Source organism: Hylobates moloch, unplaced genomic scaffold, assembly GCF_009828535.3.
Source record: "Hylobates moloch isolate HMO894 unplaced genomic scaffold, HMol_V3 SCAFFOLD_15, whole genome shotgun sequence".
NCBI lineage: Eukaryota > Metazoa > Chordata > Mammalia > Primates > Hylobatidae > Hylobates > Hylobates moloch.
This window is the reverse complement of record NW_026652290.1, coordinates 68,711,316-68,731,604: the sequence shown is the minus strand read 5'-3', so window position 1 is coordinate 68,731,604 and position 20,289 is coordinate 68,711,316. Positions and strand designations below refer to the sequence as shown.

Here is a 20,289-nt window from a genome sequence, read left to right as displayed (position 1 = left end):
TTGAAGAACCCCTGATGGAGGAATAAACAGAAGTCCTGGTTCCTATTTCTAGACAAGAGGCTGCCCAATGTAATATGTAATATCAGTAATAATAAGGTTGCATTTCTGTAGGGTGGTTCGATCAAGCGCTTCGTGTATATCATATCATTAGCTGCTCGAGGGCCAGTGAGGTCAGATGATTTGTTCAAGGACAAGAACTAACAAGTAACAGAGATAGGACTTATTTTTTTCCGACCTTCACTTTCCCCTTCTGTGACAAAACTGGTCTTAGGAACTGTGTTGAGCAGAGCCTTCTGTGGGCATGAGAGCCGCTTGGAGGTGTCAAAGAAAAATTGCATCCGATATAGTTAAACAGACAAGGGGGATTTATTCAAGGCTATTGCAATAGGGATGACAGAGAGGGAGGGAGAGGGGAACTAGGAGAAGACTAGTGGAGGAGGAGATTAGGATGGGAAGTTGGTCAGTGTAATGAGGCCATTTGTGTTTCCTAATTGGAACTTATTAAATTTAGGCTCCTCCTCTCCACAAACACTGGGAGATAGGGGCCCTTTTTTCCTTGATGATTACATTTCAAACGGATGCCTCACAGATCCCTGAGAAAGATCCCCAAGCTGTAAAACCCAGCAAGAGGCAGAGAGATTTACATGTCAAAGGGTCAGAGGAAACATTCATCAATGGAAGTTTGCTAAAGTAAATGCTCTGAGAAAAGGAAGGTCTGGGGCCTACAGTTAGGAAGAAACCTGTCTAAAGTTTAGTCAAGCTGAGGGGAATGTTAAGGCCATCTTGGTCACAGTAAGCAGTACCACCTTTCTTTGCCTCTCCTGGGAGCCAGGTCTCAGTGTCCACAATAGGGGACACACACTGACCGGCAGGTGAAGGGACTGATTTCGATTATCATCCTACCAGATAGAGATTATTCCCTCTGCACCCGGGTTAACTGAAACCCGGTGGGGGGTAGATCCTTGCCATTTTCCGGCCCTGTCCCCCACTGGAAATAACATGCGGTGGTCAAGGGCATCCACCTCTTTAGGCAAAAGCATGTTTTCAGCCCAGAGACGATTCCACCCAACTTTACAAGAGGATAGCCCAAAGATAGAAGCCAGGGACTCAGACTTCCTCCTTCCAGAAATAACCATCACAAAAAAGCCGACCCAGTAAACGCCTGGCAGCCTGCGGCACAGAAGAAAATGGAAATCTCCTTGGCTGGCATTTCAGCTTGCCTGAGGGGGCTTGCTTTGCTCCGAGGGGAGGTGACTGTGCTGACCTTAAAATCCAGGTTTCAGGAAGCAGGAGATGAAGGTATTTTATTTTCGCCTAAAGGCTTTGATATTTTTCAAATAAAAATTTAAAAGATCCAGTACCTTCTTCCGAAGCTTCTTCATAGAGTAGTGAATTTTTAGAAAAGACAAAGGCCTAGGGATGGGGCGAGAGTGGGGGGTGGCGATGGGTAGTCCCATAAGAGCAGTGCCCTGAAGCCTCTTTTCCCCCTTTTCAGACCATTTGGATTTTCTTAAGCTCCCCCTTCCCCCAACCCCTGTTTTTGCCATTTGCCTCTCCTCCCATTCTCCAAAGTGCAAATAACTGGTTATCCCTCAGGTCCTGCTACCCTATCTTTCTTGATCCCCAATGCCTCCAAATACCAAGCACCTCGCATTTGGGTCAGCAGCTGTTTCCCCTGCCTGGTGACAAGGCCGGTGTGCAGAGGGCAGAGGAGGGAGCTTCTTCCGCCACACGGTGGTGCCCGCGAGCCTCCCAAAGCCCGGGCGGCCACAGCTCCTCACCTTCTCCCCATTCCAGCCCCACCCGCGCCGGGGGCAGAAAGAGCCGCGCCCCCAGCCCTCCCGGGCAGGACAGCGGGGGGTGCACCTCGGGGGCCGGGGCAGCGGTCGAGTGGCAGCTGCGTCCAGCCCATGCGGGAGCTGCTGCGGGTTACGGGTGGCCCCAGCTCCAGGCTCCTCCTCCAGCCGGTCCCCCACCCTCCACCCCTTCTCGACTCGGCTCTGCAAATCGAAGGCTTCCCGGAGCAGCCTAGGAGCGGCCGCGGGCGCAGCGAAGGCGGCAGGAGGAGCGCAGCAGCCTTCGGGCAGCCGCGGCGGCATCGCTAGAGCAGCCGGGGAGGCGCCGCGGAGACCGGCGCGCCCTCCAAGCTAGGAGAGGGGAGAAGCCGGGGGCTGCAGCTGGGCAAGGGGGAGGAAAGTGCGTGTGCGTGCACGCCTGTGTGCAAGGCAGAGTGTGCGGGGGAGCGACAGTCTCGGCTTAGGGCGGAGGACAGGGCAGGGGAACGGGGGTGCAGCTCCCCCGCTGTCCCCGAGGTTTTCCCGTGGCAGCCCCGGGCTCCCCAGCGCCCCTCACCATGGACTTGCGCGGAGTTGGGACGGGCCTCGGCAGCAGCCAGCGGCTGGCTGCCGGGCCCTGGGGGAGCGCGGGCGCGCGCGCGGGGATGGCGAGGTAGGATGGCCACCCAGCGCGACCCCCGCCGCCCCAACCCAGCGGCCCCTGGGCGGTGCCGCTGACTCGCTGGAGCGCACAGGGGTGTGGGCGGAGGCGGCCCCGCCGCGCCCGCGCCTTCGGGAGTCGCCTCGCTTCTTCCACCCACTTGCACCTGCCACCGCGCGGATACCATGTCGAAGGCGGCCGGAGGCGCGGCGGCGGCTGCAGCAGCAGCGGCGGCGGAAAGTTGTTCCCCAGCCCCGGCCGGCTCGTCCGCAGCCGCGCCCGCGCCCGTTGAGGACCTGGCCAAAGTGTCGGACGAAGAGCTGCTGCAGTGGAGCAAGGAGGAGCTGATCCGCAGCCTGCGGCGCGCCGAGGCGGAGAAGGTGAGCGCGATGCTGGACCACAGCAACCTCATCCGCGAGGTGAACCGCCGCCTGCAGCTGCACCTTGGCGAGATCCGCGGCCTCAAGGTGAGCGCGGGCCAGGTGGGGACGCGCGGCGCGGCTGGGAGCGGGGTGCCCCGAGGAGGAGGCGGGGCCAGGCAAACTTTCCCTCCCTCCCTCAACAGGTGACCCTCCCCTTCTCCCTGTCGGCACCCCCTACCCCCAGTCCCCAGCCCCTGTGAAACTTTTCCAAACTTTGGAGGCGTCTGCTCCCCTCCTCTCCTCAACACGGGGCGCGCCACTGTCTGGCTGTTCGAGGTGTACTGCGGCGAGAGGCGCGGAGGACGCTGGAATGCAGGGAGGAAGGTGAAGGGCACGCGAACCTTTCATTTCTTAGGGAGGCTGGAAAATCAGTGCTTGGACAGCCGGGTTTCAGTCAGTTAGGGGGAAAGGCCAGTGAGGGGGTGAACCCAGGGGATCTTCGCCTTGGGAGGGTCGGGAATGCGGCTGCTCTGGGCCAGCAGCTCTTGGGCGGGCAGAGGGCGAGGAAAGGGCGCCACTGCCAGGGAGAGTGGCTGGCGGGGCGCCCGGGAGAAGCAGCGGGCACCACCCTCACAGCAGTCTTATGTCACCGGGTACATAGGAGTTCAAGCTCTGCCTTCACGTCTTCTACCAATTCCTGTGCTTTTCCTCTCCCGGAGTTTGGAAGGCATCGCCTGGAGTTGCCTTACTCCCCTTCCCACTTAACCCCAGGTTGACTGGGAGAAAGAGGAGGAGCAAAGAGACTCAGTATGGAAGGAGCAGGGTTTTGACAGGGTACCCCAAGTGTTGGTCAGTGATGCTTTCTTTCTGAGCCAGCCCCCCTGCCACCCTCTTCTAGGAAAAGAAGGGAAACGTTCCCCAAGCCCACTAACTTTCTTTTCTCCTTGGAGAGCGCCGGGTCTGCGAGGAGTGTGCCTCCCCAGCTGCAGTACACGGGTGGCCGGGAACCGCCCTGCTGGCGAGCACCGCAAACTTCCTCTCCTTCCAGCTAGCGCTGGTGCCTCCTGGTATTCCTTCCTCTCATTGTTCTGCTTTGTTTATAGGAAGCCAGACACAAACGAAATCACTGCAGGGACTTCAGGGAGCAAATTCCTGAAGGCACAAGCTGTTCTTTTCCCCTTTCCACTCCTATCCCCACATATCAGGCAGTAGATGCTGTTCCTGAATTGCCTCAGTGCTTCAGCTCTGGGATTCTGGGGCAAGGAAGAGTGGGAAGGGTGGAATGCTCAAGGCTCACCTATGTGCTGGGCCCAGTTCAGGTGGAGATGGCCCTCTCCTGAGGCCGGAACTCATTGTCATATAGTCCCTAGAGTGGGTGCAAGTAGGAAGATTCCTCCAGTCAGAAAAATGCCAAGGCTTACTCTCTCCTTTGGTTGAATTCATTACTAACAGTGTGTTTATTAAGTGCCAGGCTCTTTGGGGAATAGAGGCAGGCTAGTGTAGTAGGAAGATGATCTCGGAGGTGGCTTTGAATTCTAGAAACCTCATTTGCTAGGAGGGTGAGCTTGGGCAATTACTTTCTCAGATCCCCATTTTATTCACCAATGCAATGCAATGATAATAACTTTCTGAGGGTGTTATGGCAATAAGTTATGATTATGTAGGGAAAGGTTTAATACTTGACTATAAAATGGTAGTTACTGTCATCAGGAAAGGACTTAAAAATCTATGGCTGTGTGTCTCCAAGATTTTGGTTTCTTAGGCAGAGCTGGACAAGGGGGCATTAGTTTGTCACCCTCTAATTTGAGTTTCTTCCATGGTCTGAACAATGGTGTGATTTAGAAGAGTTGGAAGAGTTATTATGAAATGCTTTAATAGTATGGAGCATCAAAATAATAGCTCAGAAACACTTGAAAGTTCCTTTAGGTTGTGTGGATTGACTGTGAGGTCTGTGTGTGGGTAGGGGAGGGGGATGGTAGAGTGGGTTGGTAGAGTGCCTGGGCTTCATTCCAGTAGCTTCATGTAGAGAAGTAGCTATTAGGTCAGCTAAGGGCACTTACACCCAAGTAGGAAAGTCTCCTTGTGATCTAGATTCACGACCTGGCGTTAAAAGACTTTCCAGTCTACTTCCTTATCAAGTTCAGAAATGATGGGGGCAGGTTGCTTTCTGATGCAGCCTCTACTCTTCTCATGTCATCCCTGGGCCGCTGCAAGGAGCTGACTCCCAGGCTTCTGGCCCACCCTGAGTGTGCTGTGGTTTTACTCTTCGGAGAGGCCAGCCGTCTCCCTTCTCTTTTTTATTTTGGCTCAGAGCTTCCTTGGACACCATAGTAATCCATACATGTGGCTCACTGAATAAATGATACGTACATATATTTATTTTGGCTTAACTGGAAGAAAAGAAGTTTTTTTTTTGTTAAGGGCGGGTGGGGGGAGCGTCTGAGTGCTTGACATTCTCAGTTGAGAACTATAAATGTAGGGGAATTAAGACCATAATACATTTTCTTTTTTATGCCTCTTTCTATGAGCTGACTTTGAAATTGCATCTAAATATTTGTAAGGCTACTAGGTGTTATTGTAGCTGTGGACACAGGAGATGACAGCATCAGTTCTTTACTTTTGAGGGGCCTGTGGCCGGGTCCTAGCACTGATTGACTTGTTTGTATTTAAATATTTGGGAGGCAGGGCAGTGTAGGGGCCCTGAGAAGTGGAAAGATAAAGAATTTGGATTCTGATAATTTGGGCAGCTTTGGCCAACTGTTAAACTCTCTGTCTCTCGGTTTTCTCATCTGCTCGTGGGGATTTTAATTCCACATGAGGTTTTATGAGGATGAAATATACTATAGATGAAGAAACCCCAGTGAAGTTAGGTAGTTTTCTCAAGGTCACGCAGACATGAAGTGTTCAAAATCGGCCTGCTTTCGTTTTCTTTTGGCTAGTTGACATTCTTTGCTTAGAATGTGTGGTCCTGGAAGGGGTGGACAAGGGAGATTCTAGTTAGGGTTATGTTGTAAGGAACTGGATTCCTGAGAACCAGGTCTTTGGACTGCTGAGTATATACCAACACTTCAGGCTGCTCTGACCCAGTATCCCGGTTGGGGGCTGATTTGGGATGAATCTCTGTAGATTTGTTTTCTGCATTGCATTAATTTCCCTCCTTGGTTCCTAACCCAAACACCCACCCGCCCACCACCCTGCTCTGCAATGAAGCAAAATAACAAATTACAACAATTATTTAACCGTAGATACAGTACTTGATAGTCTTCAGGCATAAGATTGAAATTTTGGTTGGTGTGCTACGAAGTGGACTTAAACTTTTAAAAGTCCACTTAGACACTTGGATAATTTCTGGTGGCCGGTGGCAATGTTAAAAGGACACCTAGTGTTTTGCAAAAGAAAGCCCAAGTCTTAATGAGGCAGATTTGAAGAAGCTGGATCACAAGGTTATTATCAAGCTGGCTGCTTAGCTGTTCATCAGAAGGCAAAGGAAATAGCTTAGAACTGAATAGTAAATAATATTCTCAAGAAAACTAATAATAGAAAGAAGGAACTGTGATATAGAAATGGGAGTGGGCCAATACTCACTCCTATCTACTCCATCTGGAGTGCTGAGAAGTATATGTTTCACTCCTTTTGGAAAAGGCATTAGCTCCGTGAAGCCGAGGGTAGCACCAGTCCTGTTTACTTTCCAGCTCTAGAGAAATCAGAAGTAGCTGTAGGATAGTCAAAGGGAAGTATTTTCATAAGAAAATTTGTTTCGATGAAAGAGAACGTGACTTGAGCTTTCTATCAAATGCCAGGATTAAACTAAATGTTGAATAATTTTTGGAGCTTAGAAAGATTAATTTTGTTTATTATTGTTTTCTCCAAATATCCACAGATTCTGATTTCCTCTAAAGCATCAGTATCAAGGGATAGTTTATTCTCTTACTACTGTACACTCTGACATAGCTAGTGCTTGCTGAAAACAATAAGAAATTCTTCTCAGTAGCTATAGCTGTAGCCTGTTTTGGCCAGAGGCCTGGGGCTTTATATGATTGATCAGTCCATAAACACATATGGAGTGTCCGCTCTATGCAAGGCACCATGCCAGATATGTTGCATATTCAAAGAAAGACTTTTGGAATAGACCCTGCCCTCCAGAAGCTAAGATGTCCACATTAGAAAGGAGAAAAAATTGATGTCTAGTGATTGTTCTAGCTAGAGTGTGATACAGGCCTTAAACAGTGAGTGGGAAAGTTACTTCGTTCATTCATTCATGGGTACTTTTCTGTGCCGGGGGAAGCTTCTCAGAGGAATCTCTCCTCTTAGGTTCATATGGGGTAGAAGATGATATTTTCTAGTTGGAATGCACAGATGTAATCGTAGCTCATAATTAGCTGACAGCTAAAGGTGGAAAGGCAGGGGACAGCCTTTCAGGCCTGGCTGACGGGTTTATTCATTTTCCCTGGCAAAGGAAAGGTGATGGGGATTGATAAACAGGAGAGGCAAGTATTTTTGGTGTTTCTTTTTTTTTTTTTTTTTTTTGAGACAAGGTCTCACTCTGTTGCCCAGGCTGTAGTGTATCGTGATCTTGGTTCACTGCAACCTCCTCCTCCCAGGTTCAAGCGATTCTCCTGCCTCAGGCTCCTGGGTACCTGGGATTACAGGCACGTGTCACCATGCTTGGCTAATTTTTGTGTTTTTAGTAGAGACAGGTTTCACCACGTTGGCCAGACTGGTCTTGAACTCCTGACCTCAAGTGATCTGCCCACCTCCGCCTCCCAAAGTGTTGGGATTACAGATATGAGCCATTGCACCCAGGTGTTGTTGCTTTTTGTTTATTTTAAATTTCAACTTTTATTTTAGATTCGGAGAATACATTGTGTGATGCTGAGGTTTTGGGTATGATTAATCCTATCTTCCAGGTACTGAGCATAGTATCCAATAGTTTTTTAACCCTTACCTCCCTTCCTACCCCCCAACAGCCCCCAGTTTCTGTTGTTGCCATCTTTATGTCGTGACTAGCAGGGAGTATTTTTGAAGGTCTGATTGAGGAGTGCTTGTGTTGGAGTGGGTGAGGGGAAGGAGTGGATGGTGCAAACGAAGGCAGGGAGGCTGCCTGGGAGGCTATTGGCAAAGGTCAGGCCTGAAAACAGGAAGTGGCAACGAGAAGCAAAAAGGAGAGGTAGGAATTAGAAACAAAGAAACAGAATTATTGGTGATGCCAAGAGTTAGAACTGGAGTTAGAAACTAAGCTGCATAAGCTTCTTGCTAATACCCACAAATTCACTCCCATGACTGCAGGAAGTGGAGGATGTGGTTGACAGGTGTTTTATAATTTGTTTTTTAGTCTGAGTTAGGGGCAGTGTTGAAATCAACCTGAGTCTAAGTGAATTCAGTCCCCTTTCTGAGTACCTCTAGTTCTGGATCGGTTCGCAAGACCAGAGATTTTCAGGCTTTTTGAAGCAGTGAAATCTTAGGTAGCAGCCCTGTAGCTGCCCCTGTTTCATCCTTACCAAACTACAGTGCCTCAAGGAACTGCTGGCTCCTTGACTGTATGCATAAATGGAGAATAGGTGGGAACTCCACTAGTCATCTTAAAAATTCCTTGGCTTCAGGTATTTACACAGGGAGTGCTGTGTTCTCGATACACAGAAGTAAATAGATGAGGTCTCTGTTTTGTGACTCTAGAGAAGATGTAGTCTAGAATGAATGGTCATACTCACACATTTCTTCTTACAAATTGTAGTAAGTCTGAGGGATGATGGTAGACCATAGATTGGGGGTGGACCTTCTATAGAATGGTGTCTATGGGGAAGTGACTTATAAAATGAGACCTGATGGTTGTCTAGAAGGCTGGGGAGAGCATTCCAAGTGAAAGAGGGAAAGGCCTTGCCCTTTGCGGACCTGAAACACAGCCTCAGTGCATGATGAGGAGGGGTGTTCCCACCTTCTCCACTGCTACCACACGTCCAAGCCACCATCATCTCCCTCTGCCTGGACCAGCCCCGGAGCCTCCTTGTTGATCTTGCAGCTTCCACTTTGTCCTGACCCTCCCTTCTTTCCTCCCCTACCCTAGTCAGTCTGTTTTCCACATAACTATGGAGATTGTTTACAAAAGGAATCATGTAATGTCACTCCTCTATCCTCAGCTCCCTAACAACCCAAAGTCTTTCCCGCCGCTGACCATGCCCTGCATATTCTAGGCTCTGATGCCTCTCAGATCCCCTTTCCCATGTCCGTTGACTTGCTCTCTGTTCTTTAGGTATGCTCACCTCCCTGTACTGGAGCTCTTGCTCTCATGCTGGTCTCAGCTCTCGTGCTGCTCTCATGCTGATCCCAGCTCTCGTGCTGCTCTCATGCTGATCCCTCTCCCTGCCTGGGATCATCTTCTCTCAAATGTTGGCTCCTTCATTCCACCCAGGTGTCTGCTCAAATGTTTCCCTTCTCTGTAGCGGTATCTTCTCTTGAAAAAGAATATTCTTTAACCTGCTTCAATTTTCCTTCCAGAACTTTTCACTGCATGACGTTATGTTCTATACGTGTTTTTTGCCAGTCTTTCCCACTGCAATAAAAGCTCTACCATGTCAAGGTCTTTGCTGTGTCCACTGATATATCCCTACCACCTGGACTGGTACCTGGTACAGTAATAGATGCTTACTGAATATTTGTGAACAAACAAGTGAATCATCATTCATGCAGGAGAAGTAGGCAGAATCAATGTATCTGGGGCCTTGTGTGACTTAAAGGATTTTGCATTGTATCCTAAGGACCATGAGGTTAAAGGATTTCAAACATGGGAATGACAAGATGAGCTAAATTTTGGAGGTAGAGCTCCAAAGCCTTGTTTGGTTTTGAAATGGAAGGTTGAAGGAGAAGGAGATGCCAGGGATGACCCCAGTTTCATATAAAGAACAGTGGAACAGAAAGAGGAGGCATTTGCTGAGAGGTGCAGTTTGGGGAGAGAGGTCTCTTAATTTAAGGCTCAGGTTGCTTGAAATAAGTGAGAGATGCCTGGGAGATGTTCAGGTGGGTGTGGCAAGTAGGGGTTGGATGTGCAGGGCTGAAATGCCACTAGAGGGCAATTGTGCCTTTCCCTACCAGGGGAATTGGGGCTGCATATTCCATGTCAGGGCTGAAGATCTAAGCAGTGCTTGCTGTTTACTCTGTTGAAAGGTCTGTTGTCTCGGGGCTTTTAAGCATTTCACAGGTCACAAGCAGTTATTTTTCTTTCTTGAGGGTGAGGCAGGGGAGCCTTGTTTTTATCTAGTGACTGATTTCTTGATAATGAACTGGTTGCTCCTTAACTACTGACCTGATGACCTTGGACAAGTGAAGCGTTGTGAGGTCCGGTTTCCTCTTCTGTATAAGAGCCATAATAATTATTATACCCTAAATGTTTGGGTAAAAATTACATGGCATAATACAAGTAAAGTATTGTGCAGGGATAGAACTGATACTTAAGTTAGTTTAATTTTTATGGACAGCTACAAATCTTCAGCTTCCTCCTACTCCCTCACCTCCTCCCCTAACCTCACAGGTAATTCGCCAGTTACAGGCTCTCCCTTTCCAGGAAGTCTAAGCCTGCTGACACCTCAGATGTGTACTTCCCTTGAATGGTTGTCTCTCTCTTTTCAGGATATCAACCAGAAACTCCAGGAGGACAACCAGGAACTGAGGGACCTCTGCTGTTTCCTGGATGATGACCGGCAGAAAGGCAAGAGGGTGTCTCGGGAGTGGCAGAGACTGGGTCGCTACACTGCCGGGGTGATGCACAAGGAAGTGGCCTTATACCTGCAGAAGCTGAAAGAGCTGGAGGTGAAGCAGGAGGAAGTGGTGAAGGAGAACATGGAGCTCAAGGAGCTCTGTGTGCTACTAGATGAGGAGAAGGGTGCAGGCTGCGCAGGCAGCCGCTGCTCCATCGACAGCCAGGCCAGCCTGGGCCAACTCACAGCCTCCACCGCACCCTATGTGCGGGATGTGGGTGACGGCAGCAGCACCTCCAGCACTGGCAGCACTGACAGCCCGGACCACCACAAGCACCACGCGAGCAGTGGCAGCCCGGAGCACCTGCAGAAGCCCCGGAGCGAGGGCAGTCCGGAGCACTCCAAGCACAGGAGCGCCAGCCCCGAGCATCCACAGAAACCCAGGGCCTGTGGGACCCCAGATCGCCCCAAAGCACTCAAAGGACCTAGCCCTGAGCACCACAAACCCTTGTGCAAGGGCAGCCCCGAACAGCAAAGGCACCCGCATCCGGGGAGCAGCCCCGAAACGCTGCCCAAACACGTGCTGAGTGGGAGCCCGGAACACTTCCAGAAGCACCGGTCAGGGAGCAGCCCTGAACACGCCAGGCACAGTGGAGGGAGCCCGGAGCATCTTCAGAAACATGCTCTCGGGGGGAGCCTAGAGCATCTCCCCAGAGCCAGGGGCACCAGCCCGGAGCACCTCAAACAACACTATGGAGGGAGCCCTGATCACAAACACGGAGGAGGCGGTGGAGGAGGTGGAGGCAGCGGCGGAGGCAGCAGGGAGGGCACCCTAAGACGGCAGGCGCAGGAGGACGGGTCACCCCATCACCGGAATGTCTACAGTGGCATGAACGGTGGGTCAGTATGTGCTGGGGTGCTGCTTGGGCTGGGGAACTCAGTAGAGAGTTATGAATGATGATGGGCCTTCCAGCCATGTAGGAAAGTGCAGGCGCTAGCTAGGGAGTGGGTTTGGGGAAGGAGCAAATGTTGGACCCAAAATCATGACTTGGGGTTCTTCTCCTCCATCTGTTTTTATTCTAAACAGTTATAAGTCAGTGTGAAGAAGTTTGGGACGAGGGTTTATGGGAGGGAGAGGAACAGTAATTCCTTAGGACCCTGAGTTGTCAAAGGGAAATCTTTGGGTATTGGTGATAAAAAATAGAACCATTCTAAGAGTCTTTCATCTTAAACCTGAGCATTTTCTTAGTGGTGTGTGCTGTTTCCTACTAGAGCTTGTTTGTAGAATGGTTGCCAAAAGGATTTTGAATCCAGTTAATAGGTTATGTACAAGAAGAAATGAATATTTCTATGAAAAACCAATAACATTAAAAAAGAAGTATGATGTTCCTAAACAGGCTTGATGCTGGTTTGCCCAAATGGCTATAAATATGCCTGCCTTCACCTTAAGGATTTTTTCCATTGTGTTGGAGGCCTGAATCTGTGACATTTCTTTGCATCTAAAACGCATCAGCTTATTCCCTTTCTACTCACTCAAAATCCACCAACACTGTCATCAAACTCCCTTATACATATTCCAAATAATGTGCTCTCTTACACTGCAAGAGACATCTTTCCTGGTTGTTCGAAAGTACCTTTTTAAAATGTACAGATGTGTTTGGACACTCTTTTGGTTTCTAAAGCGTAACATCCACTACATTTGCTGAGGCCGTGCTAAACCTGAGCTTTTAAACCTTTTCGAAGAGGTTTAATTTTCTGCGTCTTGGATCTGAAACCACTTTGAACTTAAGAGAGAAAAAGTCATTTCTTAAAGAATAAAAAACAGAAAAACTCCACAATCCTTTTATGTTACCTATGGTTGAGTTGGAGCTAAAACGATTGATTTTATATACTGTGGGGTTTTGTTGTCATTGAAAATATCTAAGGGTTTTTGCTTTATTTAAAAGGTGCTCTGGCTGGGCGCGGTGGCTCACGCTTGTAATCCCAGCACTTTGGGAGGCCGAGGCGGGCGGATCACGAGGTCAGGAGATCGAGACCACGGTGAAACCCCGTCTCTACTAAAAATACAAAAAAATTAGCCGGGCGTGGTGGCGGGCGCCTGTAGTCCCAGCTACTCGGAGAGGCTGAGGCAGGAGAATGGCGTGAACCCGGGAGGCGGAGCTTGCAGTGAGCCGAGATTGCGCCACTGCACTCCAGCCTGGGCGACAGAGCGAGACTCCGTCTCAAAAAAAAAAAAAAAAAAAAAGGTGCTCTGGAGTCTGCAGCCAGCTCCAAGCAGTAGTGGAGGAGGCTGGCAGTTTTAGCAGTGACAAGAAGGGGTAAATTTCAATATCGTATTTGGGGATTTACCTGTTGGATTCCATTTTATCCTAGTCCTTTTCTCATAGTGCTGAAAATCGACTCCTGAAACTTGACTTCAAATGCGTGCAATGTTCTTTTAAGCAGAAGTGGAAATAAAAAGGTTGGGAAAGATGGGAGGCTACTACTTTCTCTGTCGTTGGGAGGTGGAGGCCCAGAGAAGCCAATTCACCTGTTGTGTTGAGGCGTCCTGGCTGGTGCCTTTCCAATGTTGAACCTTCACTCACTCTTTCCAAGAGCTGTGGAGATGCTGCCCCCACCCCCGCCCCATTGCTGTAGGCAGTCTTGGCTGCCCAATTCTGTACAAGAGATGCAAGTCATTTAAAAAGAAAGTTTGGTTGTGTTACTATCATGAGATTGGTCATTGGACATGAAGCTTGTCTTTGGAGGGGGGATAGTGGAATAATGGGAAGGTAAAGTTAATGATTTTTCCATTTCTTGATTACTTTTTAATGAGCTTGAGAAGTAAATATGTGCACCATTAAAAGGAAACTTTGTCTCTGAAACTAAAAAGAAAATATTAGGGACAAGTGGATCACTTAAAAAACAATTTCTCTTTACAAAAGGGCTTCTTTATATAAAGAACTCTAGTTTAATCACCATATGATTTGACTTCTAAGAAAAGTTTTTAGATGCAGCTTTTAAACAATGTCTTGCATTGTAGGTAAGGTGTATCTCCTAGTAAAGATGGCGTTACATCATAGCTTATTGCCTGGATACAGATAAACTTAGTGGGCAGGTAAATGTTTCTTAAAATTTAACAATTTAATTCAGTTAAAACTGATGTAATAGAATGATAGTGAAGTTCAAATCTTATGTCTACTTCAAGTTTTCTCATTCTTACGTGACCAGTCTTATGCTGACAGTTGATATCCTCAGAGTATATTTGCAGTGCATTTGCATTGTATTTTAATTTCAGTAATTAATTGGAAAACGAAGTGGCACAATAACATGTTTATGGATCATCAGCCTATAAACATGGGCATTGGTAACTTGTATTTATCCTGCCATTACAAATTAATTTTTGATATGGATGGTAAGACATGCTTTTTCATATTTTTAAATCCTCACACAATTTGTTTGAATCATTTGTGTGTAAATAGATAGGAAGCAGTATCAAGGTTAATTCAAAATTGCAGATTTGCTGACTCATTTCCAGAGTCATTCTGCTTGGGGTTGGTGTGAAATATGAGTGTTTTGGATGAGCACTTGCATGTTTTTACGTGAACAAAAAGCATGTGAAAACAAATGGGATGTGTGTGTGCATTATGGCAGACTGAAACAGAAATGAAATATACATTGGCAGGATATTGTCCTACCTGTGAAGATAGGCATTTCCTCCCAAAACACACACATATGCACAGTGAGAGGATATCAGTGAAAAAGATGACTGTTTTCGTTGACTATGCCTTGAGCATTTATAAATCTTCTTGTGCTTATAATTACAAACTCAGTGGATGAAATAATTGAACTCATTCAAGAGTTTCTTTTGGGAATGCAAAGATAAATTTTAGCTATTTTTTCTCTCTTAAAAACATCTTAAGTCTCTATAATAATTTCTTAATTAGTAGGTGTTTAGAAAACAACAAAAGCAAAAGCAAAAGAAATATTTAAACAAATCGCCAAACTAAACAAAATTCTCAAAAATGCATTTAATTCTTTAGAAGTTACTGTTCAATGATTTCTTTCTAGTTTGTGTAGAGTTCCATTTTCAGATAGGAAGTAGATTCAACACTTAACCACATCTGGGCATTCAGGCATTTGTCCATTCATTCAAATTGCTTGCTTATTTCATATTTGTAAATTAAGTAATTGAATAACCATTGCCATTTATAAATGTTCATAAACTGACAGCCTCAACTATTGAGAATGGGGGTTTCACTTACTTGATTCCATTGACATCCAAGGTTGAATGGAATTTTCTTAGGTGAAAGTGTTTCCTTCCACAACAAAATGAAGTTTTGCTTCCAGATACTAGCTGGCAGGGCTTTGCTTTTAAACAGGTAACTATTTAGCTCAGGTCATGGATGTCTTGGATGATTTAGGCTCTTCTAGCCATAGCTGTGTTTGTTATTGGCCGTCAAGACAAAGAAGATTCTGATGATCACAGATCCTTACAAGTAGTTCGCCCACTGGACATAACGAATGCAGAAGAAAAAAGAGTAAAAATAGTTTGATATTAATTCTAGAAGCACATATTTCTGGTGACCGGCAAATGACAAGGAATAAATAGATGAAGAAATGGTACTCTTCATTATCTTCTTTCTTCTTCTCCGTCTTCTAAAAAAAAAAAAAAGGAATTTGTTTAATTATCCTGGTGGGTCTGATTCCCTTTGCCTTGTTAGAGCAAGTTTCAGTGAGCAGTAACATTGCGCTCTCCTTAAACATCACTCCAGCCAATGAGAGCAAGCATGAGGAAATCATTCACCTGCATTAAACAAGGTCCATTTAGAACTACTTTGGTCTTGCTGAATGGAGTGTCAGGGTTGTAAGTCTTCCTCCTGAAAGCTTCCTATTCATTCTTTTCTTGTTTTGTGAGGGTATCTCTAGAGATGGAAAGAGCAGGCTGTTTCTCCCAATGAACTCTTCTAGTTCAGGGTTTCTTTACAGCAACACTATTACTATTTTGGACCAGATAATTCTTTGTTGTGAGATGCTGCCTTATGCATTTCAGGAGGTTCAGCAGCATCCCTGGGCTTTATCTCTGAGCATCCCCCTAGTTGTGATAATAAAAAATGTCTCTAGACACTGCCAGACGTTCCAGGGTTGCGGGGGTGGGGGGGGTGGTAGGCAAAATTGCCCCTGGTTCAAAACCATTGCTTTAGAGCAGTGGTTTTCAATCTAGCTGCAGATTAAAATCACTATGATAGCTTTGAAAAAATACTGGTGGCTGAGCCCTACACTGCACTCTGAGATGCAAATTGAATTGTTCTGGCCCTGGACTTGGGCACGTTGCAAAAAGAGCTCTCAGGTGATTCTGATGAGTGGACCAGTTGGAAACCATTGCCCTCAGTGAGTGATTTTGCTTCAGGTGGGTTGGTGTGAGTGAAGGTTTCAAACACTCAGGCTTCCTGGGAAGAAGAAAACTTCTCCTTTTCCTTTGCTTAACTCCAGGACTGAGAAGGACTGATCCCAGCTGTTACCGTAAAACTTCACTCCATTCTAGACTAAAGTTGTCTAATAACATATTATTTTGGGATATGGGTTGAAAATGTGTGTTTTTGTTGGGTGGAATTGTTAGGCTAATTTGAGGGAAACTCTGGCATATGATTAGGCTCATGACTGCTTTACTTTTTAAAGCCTTTACATCCAGATGGAAAAAGAAGCACATGAGTTTCTAACCTATTTACGGCGGTTGTCGGTGATGCCTGCCCTGCCTGCAATGCTAATGGGTATTTCCCACAAGAGAATATTGCATTTCAAATCTCCCACTTCATAGGTTTCACCCTGAGTTTTAAGACTGCTCCTTATTCTCTGTGGAGGTTATTAATGAGTAAACGAAAAATGTTAATAACACAAAGTGGACTTGTCTACGAGGGGTCAGATAACCTGTGTGTGGAAGACCCCAGCAGTATTTATCTGAAGCAGGATTGTCTGTGAATTAAGTAGTGTGTGCTGTAACATGAATAATTACTCTCATAAATCTTTTATTTTGCTTAAAAAAGTCAGCACATCACTTGTGAATGAATTTGGACAATAGAAATTGAACGTCTCCTGGGAGAAAAATTTTAACAGTTACAATTATGGAACACCAGAACTGATTTTAATTCAGGCCCTCTGTGTGTATTTTCTATTGTGTGAACTGACAGATGGTTAAAGAAATAAATAATGGTTTTTCTTCTTCAAACTTCAATACTGTAATTTGGTAACCTTATGCACACTTTGATAAGACATCAACTTAAGTTTTTGATAAAATTGATTTATTGTACCATACTTGTATATGCAAAACATATTACATTTATCATAAGGATACGTTTTGACTTAATGACATAGAAAGCTTAATATTGAAAATGTAGTTTAAGAAAATTGCAATATATATCAGAGGAAAACTATTGGAAAACCTAGATGGCTTAGAAAGGTATTTTCTAGTACAATGTAAGGTTTTCAACTCCACTGACAATGATAGCACAATGCTATAAACGTAATTTAAATCTGGAGGGTCATTTTCATCTTTTTCCTATGGAGATTGCCTATCAACTTTGTATATATATGTGTATACATATGTTTATATACATTTCAGTAACTTTAATATTGCATCTGCACAGTGCCAAACATTCAGTTGATTTCTATTTGGTCAAACTAATGTTCAAATGCGTCTGGCATCCTGTCACATAAGCTAGTTGCTGCCATAAAGTAAACCAAGAATCTCTTTCAACTGATTATGATCCTGTCCTTTAGACTCAGTTGAAACCAATGAAATGTTTATATCTTCTGGCTTGTTGCAAGTTTTCAGAAGATATAATAGAAAAAAATGTGACCATTGAATTAGTGATGTGTTTATCATTTCATTTTACCTGAAATTGGTTAGAACAAAGGTTGGGGAAGTGAAAAGCTATGGTGAGTTATTCCATTTCATCAGGTCACAGCCTTTCACAAGTGTCAAATGAATCAGACACGTGAATACAAATGCATAAGTACATGAATAAATGAATGCAATACAAATACAAAATGTGTAGGGCTATACAGTTAAGTCACAGTAATGATAGATTATTCTGGAGGCATGGATGTAGGGATGTTAGTCGATCTCCACTTTACACTCAGAAATAAGAGTGTAAAGTCAAAGTTTGCCAAAGCTTTAAGAAAATAAATAATTATAATGTTTTACTTGTGTCGCAACTTTGGGCCAGTGTATCTGTGATTGGAGTAAGTTTTCCAGGCTGAAATTTATCACCTTAGGCTCTACGACTTACTTTTGATGGTTAGAGATAGAACTGTGGATTCCTTCATTAAATGGCCCTATATGAGTATTCTTTTTTTTTTTAAGTCTCCTAAAAATAGATTTCCAGTCACTTCTAGTACTGCCATGATGTCAGCTGCACTCCTTGCTGACCTCAGCAGGCCTGACTTTAACTCATTTTCTCATTGTTTCTAAATTCTATTCTGCTGTTTCCAGTGGCTGGTCATAGCTTGGGAATGCAGATAACTTCCCTGCTTAGAAATGTGTTTAAAATAAATAACCATGAGATGTCCTTCTAAGAGTAAACTGCATGAGCTTCAGTGTATAGTCCATGTGCCATAAGTATTTTAGATTTTCAAGGTTCATTTTTGCTTGCTTTTTTTTTTTTTTTTTTTTTAATTTGAGATGGAGTCTCGCTCTGTTGCGAGGCTGGAGTGCGGTGGCACAATCTCGGCTCACTGCAACCTCCGACTCCCTGGTTCAAACGATTCTCCTGCCTCAGCCTCCTGAGTATCTGGGATTACAGGCGCATACCACCACGCCCAGCTAATTTTTGTAATTTTAGTAGAGACGGAGTTTCACCATGTTAGCCAGGATTATCTCCATCTCCTGACCTGGTGATCTGCCTGCCTCTGCCTCCCAAAGTGCTGGGATTACTGGCGTGAGCCACCGCGCCCGGCCCATTTTTGCTTGTTTGCTGAGTCTTGACTACAGATAAGTGAGGCACTATGTTTCTTTAATATTATCAACTGAAATATTTGCTTCTTGGATACTTTGGTATAACCAAGTTGCCCTTGATAGTACTTTAATACATAATATTTATGGTGAGCATTGAGCATATTTGGAAAATATATTTATTTTGAATTTGATTTTGGGACCTATTAAGAATCGTTCCATGTTCTGAAATGGGCTGATTTTCAAAAGAGCTGGGAAATTTGAGATTCAATATCAAGAGTAGACCACGGGACACTTGAGGATACAGACATAAAATCTCAGCTCTAATTTATAAGTCTCTAATCTGCAAAAGAGTGAGGTTCAAGTTACTGCTGCTCCTGACACAAATTGCTTTCTCTTTAGAGTGCCATTCAAGTGTTTCCAATAGAAAGAACCTCTGCTCTTTCTTAGATAGAGGATACTTTAGCAGCAGAGAGGCAGAAGAGGTGTTTTCAAAAAGGGAAAATGGCAGAGGAGTAGCAGGTTACATTGTCATCCTTATAAAGGCAATACTGGTTTGGTGTTCCAGAGATAAAAGGCAATAACTGGGTTATTCACAGATGGCTGTTCATTTACCGTTTTTACATAATAATATTTATGTGTATTATGGAATTTTTGTCTCAAATCATTATGGAAGAATACAAGAAGTCTTGGGACTTCGTTCTGGCTCCTGATCAAAATTAGGCAAATATTCAATTACCGGATAAATGAAACTTCAGGAATTATATCTAGTAGTTTTATTTTTTTATTTAAAAGTTTATCAGAATCTTAGTTATTTAGGCCTTCTGTAGGCTTTTCCGTGAGACGGGAGATATCTAAGGGAAAAAGAGTGGATTTGGATTTGGTAATTGCTCAAAAACTATATTTCAATTATTTCATCTCTCTCTCCACACACACACACACACACACACACACACGCACGCACATACACACAGCATTTAGTGTTCTTGTATGTATATTTAAGAATGTTAAATGCATTACATTTAAAGATATTGAATGGCTTTTTTTATACCTCCTTCACCTTCATTTTCAGCCATATGAAGGAAAGTAAATCCTTTAAAAATTTTAAAACCTGGCAAACAAAATATTTATAGCACCAGTTTTGCCTGCTGTTATGGTTGAGGAATAGAACGTTTAGATTAACTTTGGAAGACTAGGCATTTGAAAGTGGTCTCTGATACTCCCTGGTGAGTTGGCTTTTCTAGTGAGATCTAGTCAGATATAGTCATTGTTGCATTAAACTCAGAATTTTGCCTTCTGGTCTTGATTATAAAGAAAAGTGAAAAGTCTTCTCATCTTTCTCCTAATTATTGAGGGACTTTTTGGCTTTTAGGGAAACCCCTGATCTAGGCTGCATATAGCTGTAACTTCCTAAGTGTCCATAATTGCTAGTTCTTAAATAATGTTAAAAGGCATGAATTGCTTTTGGGGGTATGGTGTGTGTTTTCTTACCAGTAGGAAAGAAACCCAGTTGGTAGTGAATATGTACATGCATATTTATATATGCACGTGTTGATGCATATAGTTATTCAGTTAAATGAGAATAGATGTATATATTAATGCTAAAGAATAGCTAGAAATGAGGGCAATATAGCTGTATTTAGTTTAGAACATCATAGAATCATAGAACTTAAAGCCATAAAGTATACTCTATGTTAGAGCTGTGACGTACTCAACCCGCCCATGTTCTGAATGAAATGATTGACTTCCAAAGAAGGTTAGTGAATTGTCCAAGGCCAGATGTCAGTTAGTAGAGGACTAGAAAGAATCAAGCTGACTCCCAGGGCACGGGGTCAGTGTCTAAAGAAGACATTTATTCTTCTAGACATAGAGG

At 45.0% G+C, this 20,289-nt stretch overlaps 1 protein-coding gene across 6 annotated transcripts in view; it reads left to right on the top strand.

The window, feature by feature from the left end:
- Window positions 1-1,906: 1,906 nt before the first annotated feature.
- The window catches only part of CCDC85A (coiled-coil domain containing 85A), a 205,348-nt gene continuing 186,965 nt past the window's right edge, over window positions 1,907-20,289 (top strand). For all 6 annotated transcript variants that reach the window (XM_032176774.2, XM_032176773.2, XM_032176772.2 and 3 more), the window contains exons 1-2: window positions 1,907-2,903; window positions 10,419-11,382. In XM_032176774.2, the coding sequence (XP_032032665.1) occupies window positions 2,622-2,903; window positions 10,419-11,382 (1,246 nt within the window). In that variant the 5' untranslated portion in view covers window positions 1,907-2,621. The remainder of the gene's footprint in view (window positions 2,904-10,418; window positions 11,383-20,289) is intronic.